The sequence below is a fragment of the Juglans regia genome, chromosome 7, assembly GCF_001411555.2.
Source record: "Juglans regia cultivar Chandler chromosome 7, Walnut 2.0, whole genome shotgun sequence".
Taxonomy (NCBI): domain Eukaryota; kingdom Viridiplantae; phylum Streptophyta; class Magnoliopsida; order Fagales; family Juglandaceae; genus Juglans; species Juglans regia.
In genome coordinates this window covers 35,810,927-35,829,740 of record NC_049907.1, presented here as the reverse complement: position 1 = coordinate 35,829,740, position 18,814 = coordinate 35,810,927, and the positions used below count along the sequence as shown (strand labels likewise).

The 18,814-nt window shown below is 35.2% G+C and overlaps 1 protein-coding gene and 1 pseudogene across 1 annotated transcript; both read left to right on the top strand.

Annotated features, from left to right (window-relative positions):
- Positions 1-24: 24 nt before the first annotated feature.
- LOC108994999 (endo-1,3;1,4-beta-D-glucanase-like) lies at positions 25-4,249 on the top strand. Its single transcript, XM_018970455.2, has 7 exons — positions 25-256; positions 1,507-1,528; positions 1,771-1,897; positions 2,207-2,297; positions 2,420-2,509; positions 2,859-2,959; positions 3,928-4,249. Exons 1-7 carry the CDS (start codon positions 109-111, stop codon positions 4,111-4,113), a joined length of 765 nt encoding a protein of 254 aa, XP_018826000.1. The 5' UTR covers positions 25-108; the 3' UTR covers positions 4,114-4,249.
- Positions 4,250-6,006: 1,757 nt separating this feature from the next.
- LOC108995003 lies at positions 6,007-17,870 on the top strand (annotated as a pseudogene).
- Positions 17,871-18,814: the final 944 nt, after the last annotated feature.

Genomic DNA, 18,814 nt, shown 5'->3' with positions numbered 1-18,814 from the left:
ACCATACGTTTTACCGGTCGAGTAGAAAAACGGAAACCCCACAGTCCACAAACAGAACACGGTCTGCGTTTACGTTTCGTTGTTCTGTGTTCCGTTGACTGGCAAAGAATGTCAGGCCCTCAGTGCTGCTCCAATCCACCAACCCTGAACCCAAGTGCCGGTGCTGGCTATGTTGAACCGCTCGGTGGCCTCAGCAGCTACGTCTCTGGCCACCCCGACTCCAAGCTTGCCATCATTCTCATCTCCGACGTCTTTGGTACCTATATATTTCTTATCAACACTTTCTTCTTTGATAACTCCTGTTGCCTGTTTTCACATCAAACTGTGATCTGGTAATGGTTATTGCTGTTTTGGTTGTAAAGGTACTATATTTTGGGTTCTTTGAATTCATTCACGTGTGACTAATGGAGAAAATGATTTCCTTGTATATTTCAACGATCATTGGGATTCGTTTTCCTTGTATATTCGATGGTAAAGAATTTCTGCGAAGAAGTATTGGCTTGGATAATCAAAAGTAAACAAAACTTAAGAACAGTAGGATTCTATCTCGAACACTCCCGTGACTTCAGTGGGTTCTAGTTTTCAAGGGAAGGGAAGAAGAGGATGGAGACAGTACTGGCCATGAGGGTGGCGACCCTGTGTTTCGTAGTGTCTGATTTCCTGTTCTGATGACATGCAATGTTTTCTTTTCTTTTTTTAAAAGAATACCATTTCTTGGCAATATTCCGTTAACTATCTTAAACATTCCCCGGTCACCCGTAAGCACCCATGTTTTATTACAGACAAAAACAGAGCACCCGAGCTCTCTCTACGTCCCCTTTCAATACGCTTTTAATCAATCTCCACGAGATCTCGGGAGGCCACCGTCACTCTTCAACCTTTCAACACTTGAGTTTTCTTCTCAAAGGCTCAATCCCCCTTCGAATTGTCACCCTAGCAAAATCTTCCCCATCATTCAATGCCCTTGGAACAGCAAAGACAGCCTCTGCCGTGGTTTAGACAACGCTCACAGTCAACCACGCTCTCGGTCCTGCCACTTCTCGTCATCTCTTACGTTATCTTTTGGCTTGTCAAATTTGTTTTGTTAAAAAAGTTGATGTCGATGACGTTGGGTAGTTGTCAGACATGGGGACTTGACTTGGCCGCTTTAACGTATAGGCATTTGGCTAGGAGAGATTTTGATCGGTATCAAAAGGGTATAATTCCATCTTCAGATATCTCAGATTTCGCTCCAAAAATTTGCTATTCTATTCCTGGTGATGATGTGTGTTTTAGTAATTTATGAAAATTTTGTTGTTGTTCTTACGCTGTTATTTATTTGTTCTTCTATGTTGGGGTTCGTTGGGATATTCAAATGAGTATTAAGGAAGTGATGGGATTCTTGTTGAACAAGTAAAATACACGCGTCTCCATTTGCACCTAATACAAAATCATTGGAATTTAGCTATGTTAATTTATTACCAATATCATCTTCTAAGTACTCTACATTTTTTACTTGTCCTGCAGGTTATGAGGCTCCAAACTTGAGGTATATAATTCTTCTTTATCATCTCCCTTCATCTAGTTTAGAGCTTTTGGATAGTCTGTCACATTAAGTTGTTCTTAACAGTCTTTCTTTGAGATCTTTTTACATTATTATTCTTGGTCTAGGTGGCACATTAAAAGGTGGAGTTATATCTACAAATGCCTGTTCACATGCACAATCAACATCGCAAATTCGTGCTTGCTTTCCACTTTGGAAAATAATTTCAGCTGCTTTCTTTATTACAGGAAGCTTGCAGACAAGGTTGCAGCTGCTGGATTTTATGTTGTGGTCCCTGACTTCTTTCATGGAGATCCATTTGTGTATGAAAATGCTGATAGGCCTCTACCAGTTTGGCTGAAGGATCATGGAACGGTTGGTTGTAGATTTTAATACTTGCCTAGATATTGTTCAAATTTTGTTTTTTGTTTCAGATCACCCTTGTGAATCTTGAAAGTACTGCTGCATTTTCATTTGGGATGAAATTCTAAGGGCCTTCTTAAGGAGTTAGGGATTTGGCATATTAGGCTGCCTGAAAATGTTGGGATTCAGCTGCCCCATTTCTTTATTGTTATTGCTGAAACAATAGATAGTTCATACTCGATCTACCTGGCTGCATCCACCTTGTATGGTATTTTAGGTTGTGGACTAATAGAGTATGATGCTCAAAAATTATTTCAATAGGATAAGGGATTTGAGGATGCAATGCCAGTAATTGAAGCTGTAAAAAATAAAGGTATTTCTGGAGTTGGGGCTGCAGGCTTTTGCTGGGGTGGTGAGTTTCTCTCTGTTATTTCTTCACCTGGAGACAAGTTCATTTAATAATTCTAATACTTCAAATCATATAGCCTTCTGCCTGGGAAGGAAGCTAATATTTGAACTTCAAATTCTTCCCAGCCAAGGTTGTGGTTGAACTGGCAAAGTCTGAGCTTATCCAAGCTGCAGTGCTTTTACATCCTTCATTTGTCACTGTGGACGATATCAAAGGTATTGATTCCAGTGCTTACATGTTCCAGAACTATATATTGCAATTTATAGCTTAAATTGTCTTTCGAAACACCTTCAGAAATAAATTTCTCTCTTATTTCCTACCAGTATGTCAATATACAATCATATCATCTTTCTGCCTTGGTGGTTTACGCTAAAGAATATGGCTTTTAGCTTTACAATATTCGGAAAAAAAAAAACAATCATATCATTTTACTTGATGTACTTTTCGGCCCCTGTTATAATAATACATTTTTACCTGGTTGATCATTTCTTTTCTGGTGGTGCTATTGTAATGTAAAGTTGCTCGCAAACCAATCCTTGCAAATTTATTTGTTATTAATTTCAGGGGTTAAGGTTCCTACTGCAGTTCTAGGAGCCGAGATTGACAAATATTCTCCAATAGAACTCTTGAAACAGTTTGAGGAGGTCTTAGCAGCTAAATCTGAGGTAGGAAGATCGAATCTTTCGGACTTTTGTTTTCTTTTTCTTTCCCTTTCCTTGCGTATTCATTTTTGTTTACTTGTTTACAGATTTAGCTGTTACATCAATTTTTATGCCATTCATTTCTAATTATGACTTTTTTTTTTCCTTTCAATAACATGTTTTAAGTGAACAAAAGAAAAGAAGGAAATATAATTCAGATGATTCATGGTTCTTTTAATGAGTTTTGACTGGGCTATATTTTCGTGTTTTACATATCCGACCATAACAGCAAACCCTTTTGCCTCAATTTCATAATTATAGCATTTGCTTCTTATTTAGAGTAAATTTTTGGTCTTTGTGTTCCATATGCTGTTTTGTTTCACAAATGTGGAGGCAATGATGGGACCTAGACATGACATGCATGATGCACCCTCTCCTTCTCTCTCTTAGTTGGTTGCCTAATGAATGACTGCATAAATGTTAACGGAACCTTTGCTCTGACTAGTCTCATGCTATATAATTTGGCACTTGCCACATCTCTAGATTCCTTCTGCAATGGGACAGAAATTTGAGCTGGTGCATAAGAATTTTGTACATGCTAAAGTTGCTCTTGGAAAGGCCTTAGAATTAAGACTTTCTTCTCCATATCAAATCCTTCAGGTTGGGTTACTCATTGACAAAGCCTTATACCAAAGACTTGTAGTTGTTACATGAATCCTTTGTCTCAATTCTATACTGCCCCCATCCTCTGTTATATCATGATTCCTTTAGTGTCTATTCTTGCACCACTCTGGCTAATGATTCGGCATGGTGTCTTTGGCCTCGGCTCCAGTGGTAAAGAGATTAGTTGATAGATTTTGTCTTGTCCTTGAAGGTCATTCTTCCTTGTACAGTTACGGTCTCTCTTCACTTCATGCAATCAGCCATACTTTCGTCCATCTTTTCCCAGTTTTTGCATATGATGGTAATCGAACAATCCTGATTCTTCTCAGGTGGATGGCTATGTTAAGATATTCCCGAAAGTTTCTCATGGTTGGACAGTTAGGTACGATGTTGAAGATGAGGCAGCTGTGAAGTCAGCTGAGGAGTCCCATCAGAACCTATTGGAATGGTTTGATAAGCATGTGAAGCGAGTAGGAAATGTCAAGTTAGAGAGACGTCTTTCGTCTGGCCTCTAGTTCTCTTATTATTTATTATATGGAGTGAGTTTTACAAGCTGTAGTACCCCAGAATTTGATCTGATTTGCTTATGAACAACTGTTACAAGTTGCATGCTTTTTAACACACTACATCCAATGCCTATGTTGTTTCTTATTCGCTGCCAGATACTTTATAGTCTTCCACGAAGCCGTCATCAGTTTCTAGATTAAGGTTTTTGTTTCAGAAAATTGATGCTTAAAGGTTAAAATCCTATTGTTGATGGGGTTGGAGCTATCTTTGGGTTTGGCTCTCACAAAATAAAAGTAGGGAAAAACATTATAGACACAAAGGGATCTCACACATTGATGTGCGTCTCTCTTCTTCTTCTTTTTTCTCTCTCTTTCTCCCTCCTCTCCTAATGCCCGCCACCCCTGTCCTCTCTCCAAGTCAACCATGGTGGTCGGGAACCACCTCAGAGTGTGCAGAAGATGCCGGCGGTCCAAAAGAAAATATATGTTTGGATACGAAAGTTTTCCAACACCACCTTTGACCAGCTTTACACTCTCAAATGATGCCTCTCATATTTGAAAATGATAAAGAGATAATAAAATGGAGTGATTTTCATGCTCTTAATTGTGCAAAAGAAAATCAGTTTTCGTCTTCTTATTGACAACTAAAAGTTACAACAAATGGTAGTGAAGAAGCACAAATTCAAGGGATATAATTCTTGACACATTTGTAACTCTTGGTAATATGGGTTGTGGTGTAATTAATAAATTTCAGTCGACTGTTTTTAGGATTATGTTGTTATCACTGACCGCAACATAAAGCTTCCAAAAACTATACCTATTTAAAATCGCACTGAGCGATGAATTTCCCACCGTCGGTCTGAACAAACTCTAAAAAGCTATACCTATTTAAAAGGAGTAATGTTATTATTATTTTTTAATTTATACCATTCACTTTATCAGTCACTTTATTCCTTTATAAATGTTTTAGGTCCTGAATTTAGGTTCCGAAGCTGTGTTCCAAATGGTGTTTTTTTTTTTTTTTACTTGATTATTAAGAAAATATTTTTTAATTATGTTGTAAATTTTTTTTTAAAATATTTATAATGATTAAAAAAATACATAAAAATAAAATATACTATGACTCATTCGAGCCATTTTTTCGGTACGTGTAACAGGGCTCTTATTTCTTTAGTATCGCATCATATTTGTGGTGCGGCTGGTGCCTGTGGATTATTAAACAAATTTAAAAAATATATATTTAAAATAAAATAACATTAAAAAATAAAAAGAAAAGTAAATGATATAAAATACTAGATTCTTTTTATTTTATTTTTATAGTTATGTTTTTACTCTTTTTTAAGATTGAGTGACAATATAAATATATAAAAAAAAAAAAAATTATATAAGTTATAAATAAATAAATCTCGTACAAATCTTTATAAAAAAAATTAACTTTACTTAAAAAAGATATATATATATATATATATAAATATTTATTATTAGTAAAACTTACTTTAAAAAAAAAAATTATATGAGAGTTATATATTTTACACCGGTAATTAGCCTTATTCAAATATAAATGAGTGACGGTAGCATTTCTCATTTAAAAATTAAAAAATTTACACAATTTTTTATTATTTATATAATTTTTACATATTACATTTTTTTTAATTTTTATTATTATTTTTTATTAAATATTTAATATATAAATAATGAATAAAAAATTAAATTAGTTAAAAATAATATTTAAAAATAATATTAAAAATTTTAAAAATATATAATATATAAAAAATGAAAGATTATGTAACATTACTCTTTCAAAATCGCACCGTTGTTATCACTGGACCACGTATTTACCGAAGTTCTCAAAACCACTCCTATTTATCAACTAGAAAATTTCCCACCGTTGGTCCGAACAAACTCAAAAGTAAAAGACAGTCCTGCTTTGACTGGTGCGTTTGAGTTTTCTGCGATCCTTTAGTTGAGCGGCGAAAAGCAATGTCAGGCCATCAGTGCTGCTCCAACCCACCAACTCTCAACCCAAACGCCGGTGCTGGCCATGTTGAGCAGCTCGGTGGCCTCAGCAGCTACGTCTCTGGCTCCCCCTACTCAAAGCGTGCCGTTCTCCTCATCTCTGATGTCTATGGTAACCTACACTTTTCTTTGACACTTCTCTTCTTTGCTCACTTTTGCTTTCTATTTTACTTTAAGCTGTGATCGGGGTGCTGCTTTTTGTATTATGAAGTTTCGATTTTTTTTATGTCGATGAGAGATCCCACCTCTGAGATGAGACGAGACAAGTTTAAGTTTTTTTTTATTACACAGACGAGATGATCGAGAAATATGTGAATAATAGTGAGATAATTTGTAAATAATAATAAAATGATTTGAATTAAAATTTTTATAAGATTTTAAGAAATGAGTAGGAAAAAATTGAATAAAAGAATTATAAAATTAAAAGATAGATAGAATATAATTTTTTAATATTATTTTGATTTTAAAATTTGAAAATGTTGTATTGATTTTTATATTTTGTTTAAAAATTTGAAAATGATGTAATGATTAGATTAAAAAGTTAAAAATTTAAAATTGAAAAATAGTTGTGATTGAATAGTGTTTAGACGTTGAGATGAAATGGTTAGAAAGAAACCAAACCAGACAAGTTTTTAAGCCAATGGTAGAAAAAAAAAATGGATAAAGAACCTGTTTGTTGACGTTAGCCCCAACGCTCGTTCTGTCAAACCATTGGCTCTCTTACGGTTGTTGGGAGGCAATCGACGGGGAGTGCGAGACCATAATTTGACACTCACGCTTGCTCGTGACATCTATGTAACATGGGACTTGAAGTTTTTATGATTTATTCATGTTAATAAATCTCAAGAAAACTTCATCAACAGCTTCAATTATCATCGAAAATTTGTTTTTCTAAGGACATGTTTGGTAATCAAAACAAAACATAAAATTCTCATCTCATCTTATCTCTATTGACCGATTCTCTACTCTTGACCGATTCTTGCTCATGAAGACGTTTGTGAGTGAGAGTCTATCATCTTAAGAGTCCTTTAAGTGGTCAAATACTCCTCCATCAATTTAAACTGATCCCATGAAAATAGGATCAAGTGGGACACGTAAATCCGAAATTTGATGAGGATTTCGGCTATAAATACATGTGTTTGGTCCCCAAACTCACTTACTCAATTCTCTTCGATAATACACCATCTAAATAGAGTAGAGAAGAGTTTGGAAGAGCCAAACACAGTGAAAACCGTAACATTTACAGTAAATTGCATCAATGGCTGGAGGTAAGATTTCTTGGTGTTAAACCCTTTAATTCTCATGTCTAAAGTGTTATTCCGCATTAGAGAATTTTATTTAAGTCTAACAGTTGGTATCAGAGCATTAAAATCCTCTGTCTTGATATTTAATTTCAAAAACCCGAGTTCCTCTGTTTTTGGCCGTGACTTGAAAAATTTTTTTGGGTTTTGATTTTTGAACGTTTTTTATTTGAAAGAAGTTTAGAAATTATAAAGAAATATTTTTTCTAAGCTTTCTGTGATTAAAAACATGATTTTTGACGTGAAAAAACACTGTAAAATGCGAAAATCACGCTGTGTCTGGAGGTAGAAGACGACACGAACGACATGTTGTTTTCAGGCTTGTTGAAAACGACATGTCGTTTTCAGCAGCTTTTGTTTCATTCGGTTCTGCTAAACGACAGGTCGTTTTCAACTTTGATGAAAACGACATGTCGTTTAGCATAAGGTTCTTATTCCCGTATACTACTAAACGACACGTCGTTTTCAATTTAATGAAAACGACATGTCGTTTTACTTCGGAGCCCGTTCAAGTGTAATGACAAAAACGACACGTCGTTTTTCAATTGATGAAAACGACATGTCGTTTTATTCGGTAGTCGTTTATCAAGCCTGAAGGATAAACGACATGTCGTTTTGAGTTTCAGTAAAACGACATGTCGTTTAGAGGCTGTCTGTGTTTTAAGAAATGGGCAAAACACAAAAAACGACATGTCGTTTACTTGGTGCAGGAAAAAAAAAAAATTTCCCTTTTTAAATGGCTTGAATAGTGGGTTTTTGGGTCTAAGGACCATTGTGCTTATAATTTTTTATTTTTAATTATATGCAATGAGGATATTTGTTTATTATGCTCATATTTAGTTTGCATGAATTGATTAATTTTTTTTGCTTTTTACATGCAATTTTTGATGAGTATATAGTTTAGAGCATGAGATTAAATGTTATGCATAATATTATAATCTAGATTGTGCAATATTTATGCTTATATTATGAATCTTTTGTGCATAGTTATAACATGTGAGTATTAGTTAAAATTATGTAATTCATAATATTAAGCTAGTCTTATGCAATTTAAATGTCTAGTGATCCATATAGTTTTATGTTAATTAGAGAATAGCCACAGCATCTTTAATTAAGTAAAATTATAATGATTGATTAGGATCACATAAGGAATATTAGACATTAATTGTAATTAATTATACATAAATATAATAAATTTTATCCCACATGAATTTTTATTATATTTATTATTAATTAGGATAAAATATCAAGTTATTCATAAATTACCCACAGGAATTATGAATGAAGTAAATAATTTGATAGTTTTATCATAAAAGTCTAAGATAGAATACACATCAAATTCATAATATACCCTTTAGAATTATGAATTAAGTAATTATATTGATAAAATTCTATCATATAGATTAATTGGATCTACTGGTATTAAAAATTTAGCCCACAGGCAATTTTATGTCATTAGATTCAATTTTTAGGCATGATTTACATTGGTAAAACATGAATATTTATTTAGGCCTCAATTTTAACGTAAACATGTAATCTATATGCAGTTTCACAACCTACAAATTTCTCTGATATTCGTTATGATATCCCTGAACTTAAGGGAGATAACTATAAGGTCTGGAAGGAGAGAATTTTTCTTCATTTAGGGTGGATGGACATAGATTATGCTATTAGGAAAGACGAACCACCAGCTGTAACTGATACCAGTAATGCAGAAGACATCGTACTTTATGAACGATGAGAGCGATCTAATCGCTTAAGCATGATGTTCATTAAGACTAGAATATCAGCTGGTATTCGTGGTTCTGTCGATCAGCATGAAAAGGTCCGAGATTTGCTAAAAGCCATTGGTGAACAATTTGTCACTTCAGACAAGGCACTAGCAAGCACCCTAATTATGAAGTTCTCATCCCTAAGACTCACCAGTGTGAAAGGTGTGCGTGAGCACATCATGCAAATGAGGGACAATGTGGCTCAATTGAAGAAACTTGAGGTTGAAATGTCGGAGTCCTTCCTAGTGCACTACATCCTGAATACAGCGGGAGTGTGTTCAGGAGGAAGGGAGACTGATGATGGAACAGGGTGAAAGTGCAATGCTGGCAATGCATGGAAAGGGCAAATATCAAGCCAAACTGAAGGGAAAATGCAAAATACCTCCCCAAGGTGGTATTAAGAAAGATTCCAAGTGTTTCTTCTGTAAAAAGAAGGGACACATGAAGAAGGAATGCGCCAAATTCCAGAAATGGCTTGCAGACAAAGGTAATTTGACCTCACTTGTTTGTTATGAATCTAATATGGTTAATGTCAATATTAACACATGGTGGATTGATTCTGGATCAACAATCCACATTTCGAATTCTTTGCAGGGTTTGCAAAACCTAAGGAAGCCAGTGGGAAGTGAGCGAAGCATCTTATCAGGAAACAAGATGAGCTCGCATGTGGAAGCTGTTGGAACTTGCTATTTAATTTTATCTAGTGGTTTTGTTTTAAAGTTGGAGATGACATTTTATGTTCCAAGTTTTTTTAAAAACTTGATTTCAGTTTCAAGACTAGTACCTTTTGAATATTCCTTTAATTTTTCAAATTCATCATTCAGTTTATTTTATAAATCTGATTGTGTTGGGAATGGTACTTTGTCTGATGGTCTTTACTGCATTAATTTATAAAACAATACCACTTATGATTCAATGCATATTCACACTGGCACTAAAAGATGTGTTATTAATGAGGATTCCTCTAAATTATGGCACCAGAGATTAGGCTATATATCCATAGATAGGATTAAAAGATTAGTAAATGAAGGACTACTTAATATTCTGGATTTTACTGATTTTGAGACTTGTGTGGACTGCATAAAGGGAAAGCAGACCAACAAGTCAAAGAAATGTGCCAATAGGAGTTCAGACATATTAGAGATCATACATACTGATATATGTAGTCCAGACATGGACTCATATGGTCAGAAATACTTCATCTCTTTTATAGATGATTACTCACGATATATGTATCTCTACATGCTTCATAACAAGAACGAAGCATTAGATGCCTTTAAAATCTTTAAGGCTGAAGTAGAGAAACAATGCGGTAAACAAATTAAGATCGTGAGATCAGATAGAGGTGGAGAATATTATGGTAGATACACTGAGAATGGACAAGCACCTGGGCCATTTGCAAAGTTTCTTCAAGAGCATGAGATTGTTGCCCAATACACCATCCCTGGTTCACCGGACCAGAATGGTGTAGCAGAAAGAAGAAACCGAACATTATTGGACATGGTGCGGAGTATGCTTAGCAGCTCCAATCTTCCTAAATCATTGTGGGCTGAAACACTTAAGACAACAGTGTATATATTAAACCGAGTTCCAACCAAGGCTGTTTCTAAAACGTCATTTGAATTATGGAAATGTTGGAAACCGAGTTTGCGACATATGCGCGTTTGGGGATGCCCGTCTGAGGTGAGAATTTATAATCCACAAGAGAAGAAACTAGACCCAAGGACCATTAGTGGGTATTTCATTGGATATGCTGAAAGGTCTAAAGGTTATAGATTTTATTGTCCATTTCATAGTACTAGGATTGTGGAATCAAGAAATGCAAAGTTTCTTGAAAATGACTTGATCAATGGGAGCAATCAAACCAGGAACATAGTTTCTGAGAATGATCATTCAGAATCTCAACCTTCCACTTCAAGTGATAGATTGGTTATTGTTTACAACACCCCTCAAGTACCAACTGGTGTTGAACAACCAATCATTGATGTTACACAAGTTGCTGACGACACTCTAGTAGATCAGGTAGTTCAAGAGTTGCCAACAACTTTTGAACAACCAATTGAACCACATACTACTTCTCAGGAAGATGATGGTGCAACATTAAGAATATCTATTAGAGCAAGGAGATCAGCAATTCCTAGTGACTATGTTGTGTATCTGCAAGAATCTGACTATAACATTGGAGCCGAAAATGATCCCGAGTTATTTTCACAAGCCATGAGTTGCAAAGAATCAGAATTATGGTACAATGCCATGAATGAAGAGTTGAATTCCATGCAGAGTAACGAAGTCTGGGATATTGTTGAGTTGCCTAATAGTGTAAAAGCCATTGGATGTAAATGGGTCTTTAAAACCAAAAGAGACTCATTAGGCAACATTGAGAGATACAAGGCAAGACTCGTTGCTAAGGGATTTACTCAGAAAGAAGGAATCGATTACACGGAGACTTTCTCTCCCGTATCTAAGAAAGATTCCTTGCGTGTTATTTTGGCATTAGTAGCCCATTTTGACTTTGAATTGCAACAAATGGATGTGAAAACAGCATTTCTCAATGGAGATCTAGAGGAGGAGGTTTACATGAAACAGCCTGAAGGATTCCCCTCTAGTGATGGTGAGCAATTGGTTTGCAAGCTCAAGAAATCCATATACGGTTTAAAACAAGCATCTCGCCAATTGTATTTGAAATTCCATAATGTAATTTCTTCATTCGGTTTTGTAGAAAACGTTATGGATCAATGTATATACCAGAAGGTCAGTGGGAGTAAAATATGTTTTCTTGTTTTATATGTGGATGACATTTTGCTAGCAACCAATGATAAGAGTTTGCTGCATGAAGTGAAACAATTCCTCTCTAAAAATTTTGATATGAAGGATATGGGTGAGGCATCTTATGTCATTGGCATTAAGATCCATAGAGACAGATTTCGAGGCATCTTGGATCTGTCTCAGGAAACTTATATTAATAAATTTTTGGAGAGATATCGGATGAAGGATTGTTCACCAAGTATAGCTCCCATTGTGAAGGGTGATAGGTTCAATTTGAATCAATGCCCAAAGAACGACCTTGAAAGAGAACAAATGAAGAACATTCCATATGCTTCTGCTGTCGGAAGCCTGATGTATGCTCAGGTCTGTACAAGACCTGACATTGCATTTGCTGTGGGAATGTTAGGACGATATCAGAGTAATCCAGGTTTAGACCACTGGAGAGCTGCAAAGAAAGTAATGAGGTACCTTCAAGGGACCAAAGAATACATGCTTATGTATATACGAACGGACAATCTGGAAGTAATTGGCTACTCAGATTCTGACTTTGCTGGCTGTGTTGATTCACGCAAATCAACATCAGGATACATATTTTTGATAGCCGGTGGAGCTATATCATGGAGGAGTGCCAAGCAGACTTTGACTGCCACTTCTACCATGGAAGCCGAGTTCGTCTCTTATTTTGAGGCTACTTCACATGGTGTATGGCTTAAGAGTTTCATTTATGGGCTTAGAATTATGGATTCAATCTCTAGGCCATTGAGAATGTATTGCGAAAATTCAGCTGCTGTTTTTATGGCTAAGAACAACAAAAGTGAGAGTCGGAGTAAACACATCGACATTAAATATTTAGCCATAAGGGAACGTGTTAAAAAAAATAAAGTGGTCATTGAGCACGTAAGCACTGAACTAATGATCGCTGATCCTTTGACTAAAGGCATGCCACCGTTGAAATTCAAGGATCATATAGTGAATATGAGACTTGGTTCCATTATGTAGTTTTTCATTGTATGAACAATGTTATTTTTTAATGAAATTCTTAATCATTTTGATGTTCTTTTCTCATATTAATGTGCACCTTAATTTATTTTTGAGAAAATTTATCTGTATTGGACCAAGAATAAACATAGGATTTATTCATTAAGAAATTGTTCTCACATAAATTGTAAAGAATGAATACATAGTAATACATGGAAGGTAATACTCGTCATTAGAGGACCTACCGCCATGATTCATGTATTTATTACTTAAATGAAGATTATTGATAGGTTTAAGATCAGGAGTGTTGACCAAGTGGGAGAATGTTGACCGATTCTCTACTCTTGACCGATTCTTGCTTATGAAGACGTTTGTGAGTGGGAGTCTATCATTTTAAGAATCCTTTAAGTGGTCAAACACTCCTCCATCAATTTAAATTGATCCCATGAAAATAGGATCACGTGGGACACGTAAACTCGAAATTTGATGGGGATTTCGGCTATAAATACATGTGTTTGGTCCCCAAACTCACTTACTCAATTCCCTTCGGTAATACACCATCTAAATAGAGTAGAGAAGAGTTTGGAAGAGCCAAACACAGTGAAAACCGTAACATTTACAGTGAATTGCATCAATGGCTGGAGGTAAGATTTCTTGGCGTTAAACCCTTTAATTCTTATTTCTAAAGTGTTATTCCGCATTAGAGAATTTTATTTAAGTCTAACAATCTCATTATTACACATTTTTCAAATCTCCATACAAAATATAATAAATAATTCAACTTTTTCAAATCCCAATACACATTTTTCAAATCTCAAAACAATAATAATATTAAAACATAATATTTTAAACTTCAAAACAAAACACAAAATTCTCATCTCACCCCCCAAACATACAGAATATGTACGTGCTGAAGAACCAAATCTGAAGAAAATTAGAATAATTCATTGGTACCAAAGGTTGAAATTCTAACTTCAGTAATCCCTGATGTTGCTTCCAGAAATCTTTTCGTGATGATTTGGTGTGTCATTTGTGCTCTAGTCGTCTATGTAAATTTTTTCGCCATTCTTATATTTTAAATTAACTAATTGTTTAATTTTTCCCTCTTGGGCTTGGTTGGATATCGAAACTGAGTATTAAGGAAGTGGTGGGATTCTTGTTGAACAAGCGATATGCATGCATGTCCTTCTGTACCTGCTGCAAAATAATTGGCTAGGTTAATTAACTACCACTGCCATCTTCTAACTTTACATGTTTGATTTTTCCTGCAGGTTATGAAGCTCCAAACTTGAGGTATGGCTAATTCTCATATCTCTTTCTTCACCTAGTTTGGGGGTTTTGCATATTAGATAAAGCCGTCTTAACAATCTTTCTGCAAAGTTGAACTTCTTATCATTTTAGGTTTAAGTGAAAGATATTTTCTTAAAAATTCAAAGTCATTGACTAACTTGGCTAACATAATTTTGTCACATAGTGGGCACTTCTAATGCATCATCTTTCTTTCATTTTGGAAGTGGGTACAATAGTTAAGTGTATTTATCTATTCCAAGATGTGTTATGTCATTTTGAACAAGTAGTCTACATGGTCTGGTTCACACACACACACACATACACTCAACATTGTGAATTTGTGCTTACTCTTTGCTTCTGAAAACTAATGTCTGCTGTTTTCCATGTTAAAAGGAAGCTCGCAGACAAGGTTGCAGCTGCTGGATTTTATGTCATGGTTCCGGACTTCTTCCATGGAGATCCCTATGTGCCCGACAAATCTGATAGGCCTTTTCAAGTTTGGTTTAATGATCATGGAACGGTTGGTTCTGGACTGTAATACTTGCCTGGAAATTGTTTCTTCATAAATCCACGTGTGTGTGTGTGTACGTACTTGCCTGTGTGTATTTACATTGGAACCGTCCCTGAAACTTGAATATACTGCTGCATTTCCATTTTGGATTAAGTTCAGAGGGCCTCAGGGGAAGGTTGGGAATCTCATGTGTTAGGCCGCCTGAATATGCGTGGAGATTAAGCTGGCCAATTTCCCTATTTTTATTGCTGAAAGCAACAGATGGTTGCATGCACTCAGCTGGCTAATCTCTTTCTTTATTGCTGAAAGTGACAGATTGTTCATACTTCATAAATTATTAAACAATCAAGCTTGCATCAACATTTTTTAACCATAAATTGTAGATTTCTGCTCATTACTACATAATTTGGTTATGCACTAATAGTGTCTGAAGCTCTATAATTATTTCGATAGGATAAAGCATTTGAGGTGGCAAAGTCGGTAATTTAAGCTGTAAAGAGTAAAGGTGCTTCTGCAGTTGGGGCTGCAGGTTTTTGCTGGGGTGGTGAGTTTTCTCTATTAGTTCTTCTTTGTTTGACCTTCCTTTTATTTTTTGTTTTTTCATTTTGCTTTTAAGTCACCCCTGACACCCCCTTCCCCACAAAAGAATCTAGGCATTTACTTTTCTAGTGTTGCTTACATTGAAGTTTCATCAATATTTCTAATGTGTCGAATCACTTGCATTTTAATGCTTAAAAACGAGGCTGATATTTGAACTTTTGTAATCTTCTCAGCCAAGGTTGTGGTTGAACTTGCAAAGTCGGAGCTTATCCAATCTGCTGTGCTATTACATCCTTCATTTGTCACCGTGGAGGATATCAAGGGTATGGATTCCAGTGCTTAAATCTTCCAGAACTCTATATTTTAGTTTCACTTTATTATTAATCTGCAATTTTGGAACCTTTTTCGACGTGGAACCTCACCAAGTTGACCCATTCCTGGGGAGTAAACTCCCTGGATACATTACCCCCACCCATCAGAAGGAAATGTCAGGTAATCTAGGGAAACTTTTAATGTAGAATTGAACCTAGGATCTCTCAGTCTACAACTCGTCCCAAGCCTGCCTTTTGACCTCTAGGATGCACCTTGATGTTATTGTAATTTTAGAACTTAAAAGTGTCTTTTGCAGTATCCTGGGGAAGTGACTTCTATTGAAGTCAGATGATATTTAAGTACAGGCTCAGTGCCACAGTGCACATATTTCTCATGGTGTCACAGTATAATGGTAAATTTTTGGAATGAATTTCAGGGGTCAAGGCTCCTATTGCAGTACTTGGCGCTGAGATTGACAATCTGTCTCCACCTGAACTCTTGAAACAGTTTGAAGAAGTCTTAGCTGCTAAACCTGAGGTGGGAAGATCAAGTCTTTTTGTCTTTTCTCTTGTTATTCATATTTATAAGCTGGTTTACACTTTAGTGTTCCGGTTGTTACCTTATTTTATACGCTTTTGTTTTCTAATTGAGAAGTTTTTCTCTCTTTAGATAATAACATTCTTAAGTAAATAAAAGGGGATGTTTGGGAAATGACCGAATGAGATGGGATGAGAACTCTATGAACTCTATGAATCGAGATTTGATAAAATCCTCTTTAAATAAAAAATTTCTAATAAAGATTAAATCAGTTATTAGTTGTAAAGGCAGTATAAAATCTTAATCAATAATTTTACTTTGCAAAAATGATAGGAATTCTTTTAAAATATAATATAATATAAAAATTAAAATTAAAATAATTTATTTAATTTTACTTTTAAAAAAAAAAGCCTCAATCAAAATTATAGCCTTAGGCCCCGAAACCTATTGAGCCAGCTCTGGATGAGATGAGATCAGATGAAACCATCTCAACATCCAAACAACCCCTTAAATCTAATAGTTACGGTTTATGATTCCTTAGTGAGGGGACTGGCTGAACTTAATATTTTTCATGTTGGAATATATAGTCATTAGTCACAAGTCCTTCAACCATAATTTCATGCATTTAGCATGTTCTATGTTCTGCTTTTTCTTCATTGGTGTGCTAGCGAAGCTCTATGAGACATGAGATGTGCAACTCTCTCTAACCTCTCCCCAAAAAAAAAATCTCTCTCTCACACAAATTCTATGCTGCCTAGATGGACCACAAATGATAACAGTGCCTGCACTCTCACAAATGTCGTAATAAGGCACTTGCTATAGCTTGTTGATGCCATATCTCTGGACTCCTGTGCTGGGATAAGAATTTTATAACCTGCAAAAAGTAGCTCCAAAAGGCTTTTGGATTACATCTCTAAATCTTTTCTTGACACTGGCTAGTGTTTGCCATGGTGTCTTTGCCACTCTTTGGTCTTGGCTCTAGTGGTAACGAGAATGGTCGGGGCTTGTGATGAGTGTTGTTAAGGGCTCGTTTGGATAGTGAGGTGAGGTGAGATGAGATGAGATGGAATGAGATAACTTTAGATGAGTTGAATAAAATATTATTAGAATATTATTTTTTAATATTATTATTGTTTGAGATTTGAAAATATTGAATTGTTTATTATATTTTGTGTGAGAATTTGAGAAAATTGTAATGATAAGATGAAATGAGATAAGATAAGATCGTTTCTCTATCGAAACAAATAAATCAAATACTAATAGTAATGATCCATCATCTTCTGAAACGTGGATCAATCTTCCTTACTGTAGCTATAGCTTGTCTTCATTGCATGTAAACAACCATTCTTGAGAAAAGTCTACCCATCTTTTCCCAATTTTTGTTTATGAAAGCAATTAACAATCCCGAGTCTTCTCAGGTGGAAGGCTATGTTAAGATATTCCCCAAAGTTTCACACGGTTGGACAGTTAGGTACAATGTTGAAGATGAGGCAGTTGTGAAGTCTGCTGAGGAGGCCCATCAGAACCTGTTGGAATGGTTTGATAAGTGTGTGAAGTGAGGATTGCCAAGTTGTGTTAGGTCTGTGTATTAAATAAGATGGGTAACGACGTTATTGTAACGTCGTGGCAATCATAGTTTCTCCAAATTGTCGAGACTACCTAACAGACCTGTACCTGTAGTATGCATGAATTTGAATAATATAGATGATGAGTAAAGTTGCATGCTTTATGGATGTAGTAGTCATGGCGATGCCTTCAACTCTAGACTCTAGAGGTGTAAATAAAATTAGACATACAAAAGAAGAGTACAGACTACAGACTGTCTAAACAAACAACACATGAAATAGATTACGTGCTAAAAAAGATAAAAGCCTGCAAAAGGCCAGAGGCCTGGATTTTCTTCCCTAACAAGACCAAAGAGAGAATCACCAAAGAAGATGATTTGTCATGGTCCATAGATTAGGTAGGCCGCAAAGGTGTGGCTAGCTATCTCGGCACTTGAAACTCGCGTGTTGGTGGGTCTGTTTGAATCTTGAAGATCAAAAGTCAAGGATTCCAGTAATGTCTGTGCGTGTAGTTGCAAACAATGGTGTGACATGTGAGGCCAATGCGTGGGAGGCAAGTGAGCCTCTTACTCTGATTTGATGGCCGAACTTGTAATATGATTTTAACAAATTGCACCATGAGAATATTGTGGTGGGAGGGATTCATGTCGGCTGAATTTGGTCGGAGCGTTGTAGATTGGGACATATCCAACTTTGAAGGAAAAAAATCTTAGAAAGACAAACAAAAAGCCAACGTACAAAGGCAGCAGGTTGATACAGTAACAAAAGGAAAAGCGGAAGGTAGGTGTTTTTTTTTTTTTTTTTTATAGTGAGATGAAATAAGATAATTTTAAATAAAAATTAAAAGTTGAATAAAATATTATTATAATATTATTTTTTAATATTATTATTGTTTTAGAATTTGAAAAGGTTTAATTGTTTAATATTATTATATTTTTCTTTTTCTTTTAAGTACTTTTTAAACATGTTTAATCATTAAGAAAAAAATAAAAAATAATATAAATTTATTAATAGTCACTTTCTTAATCATTAAGAAAAAATTAAAATATATGAATTTATACATTTGGTGGACATATTTAGGAATCATACTATCATTTTCCTTATAAGCTAAGCTCTGCATTA

Excerpts from the sequence above, each read along its gene's own strand:
- LOC108994999 (XM_018970455.2), top strand. The coding sequence starts at position 109 with ATGTCAGGCCCTCAGTGCTGCTCCAATCCACCAACCCTGAACCCAAGT. Across the intron at positions 2,298-2,419 it reads TGCAGGCTTTTGCTGGGGTG|CCAAGGTTGTGGTTGAACTG; the intron begins GTGAGTTTCTCT and ends AATTCTTCCCAG. Across the intron at positions 2,510-2,858 it reads CACTGTGGACGATATCAAAG|GGGTTAAGGTTCCTACTGCA; the intron begins GTATTGATTCCA and ends TATTAATTTCAG.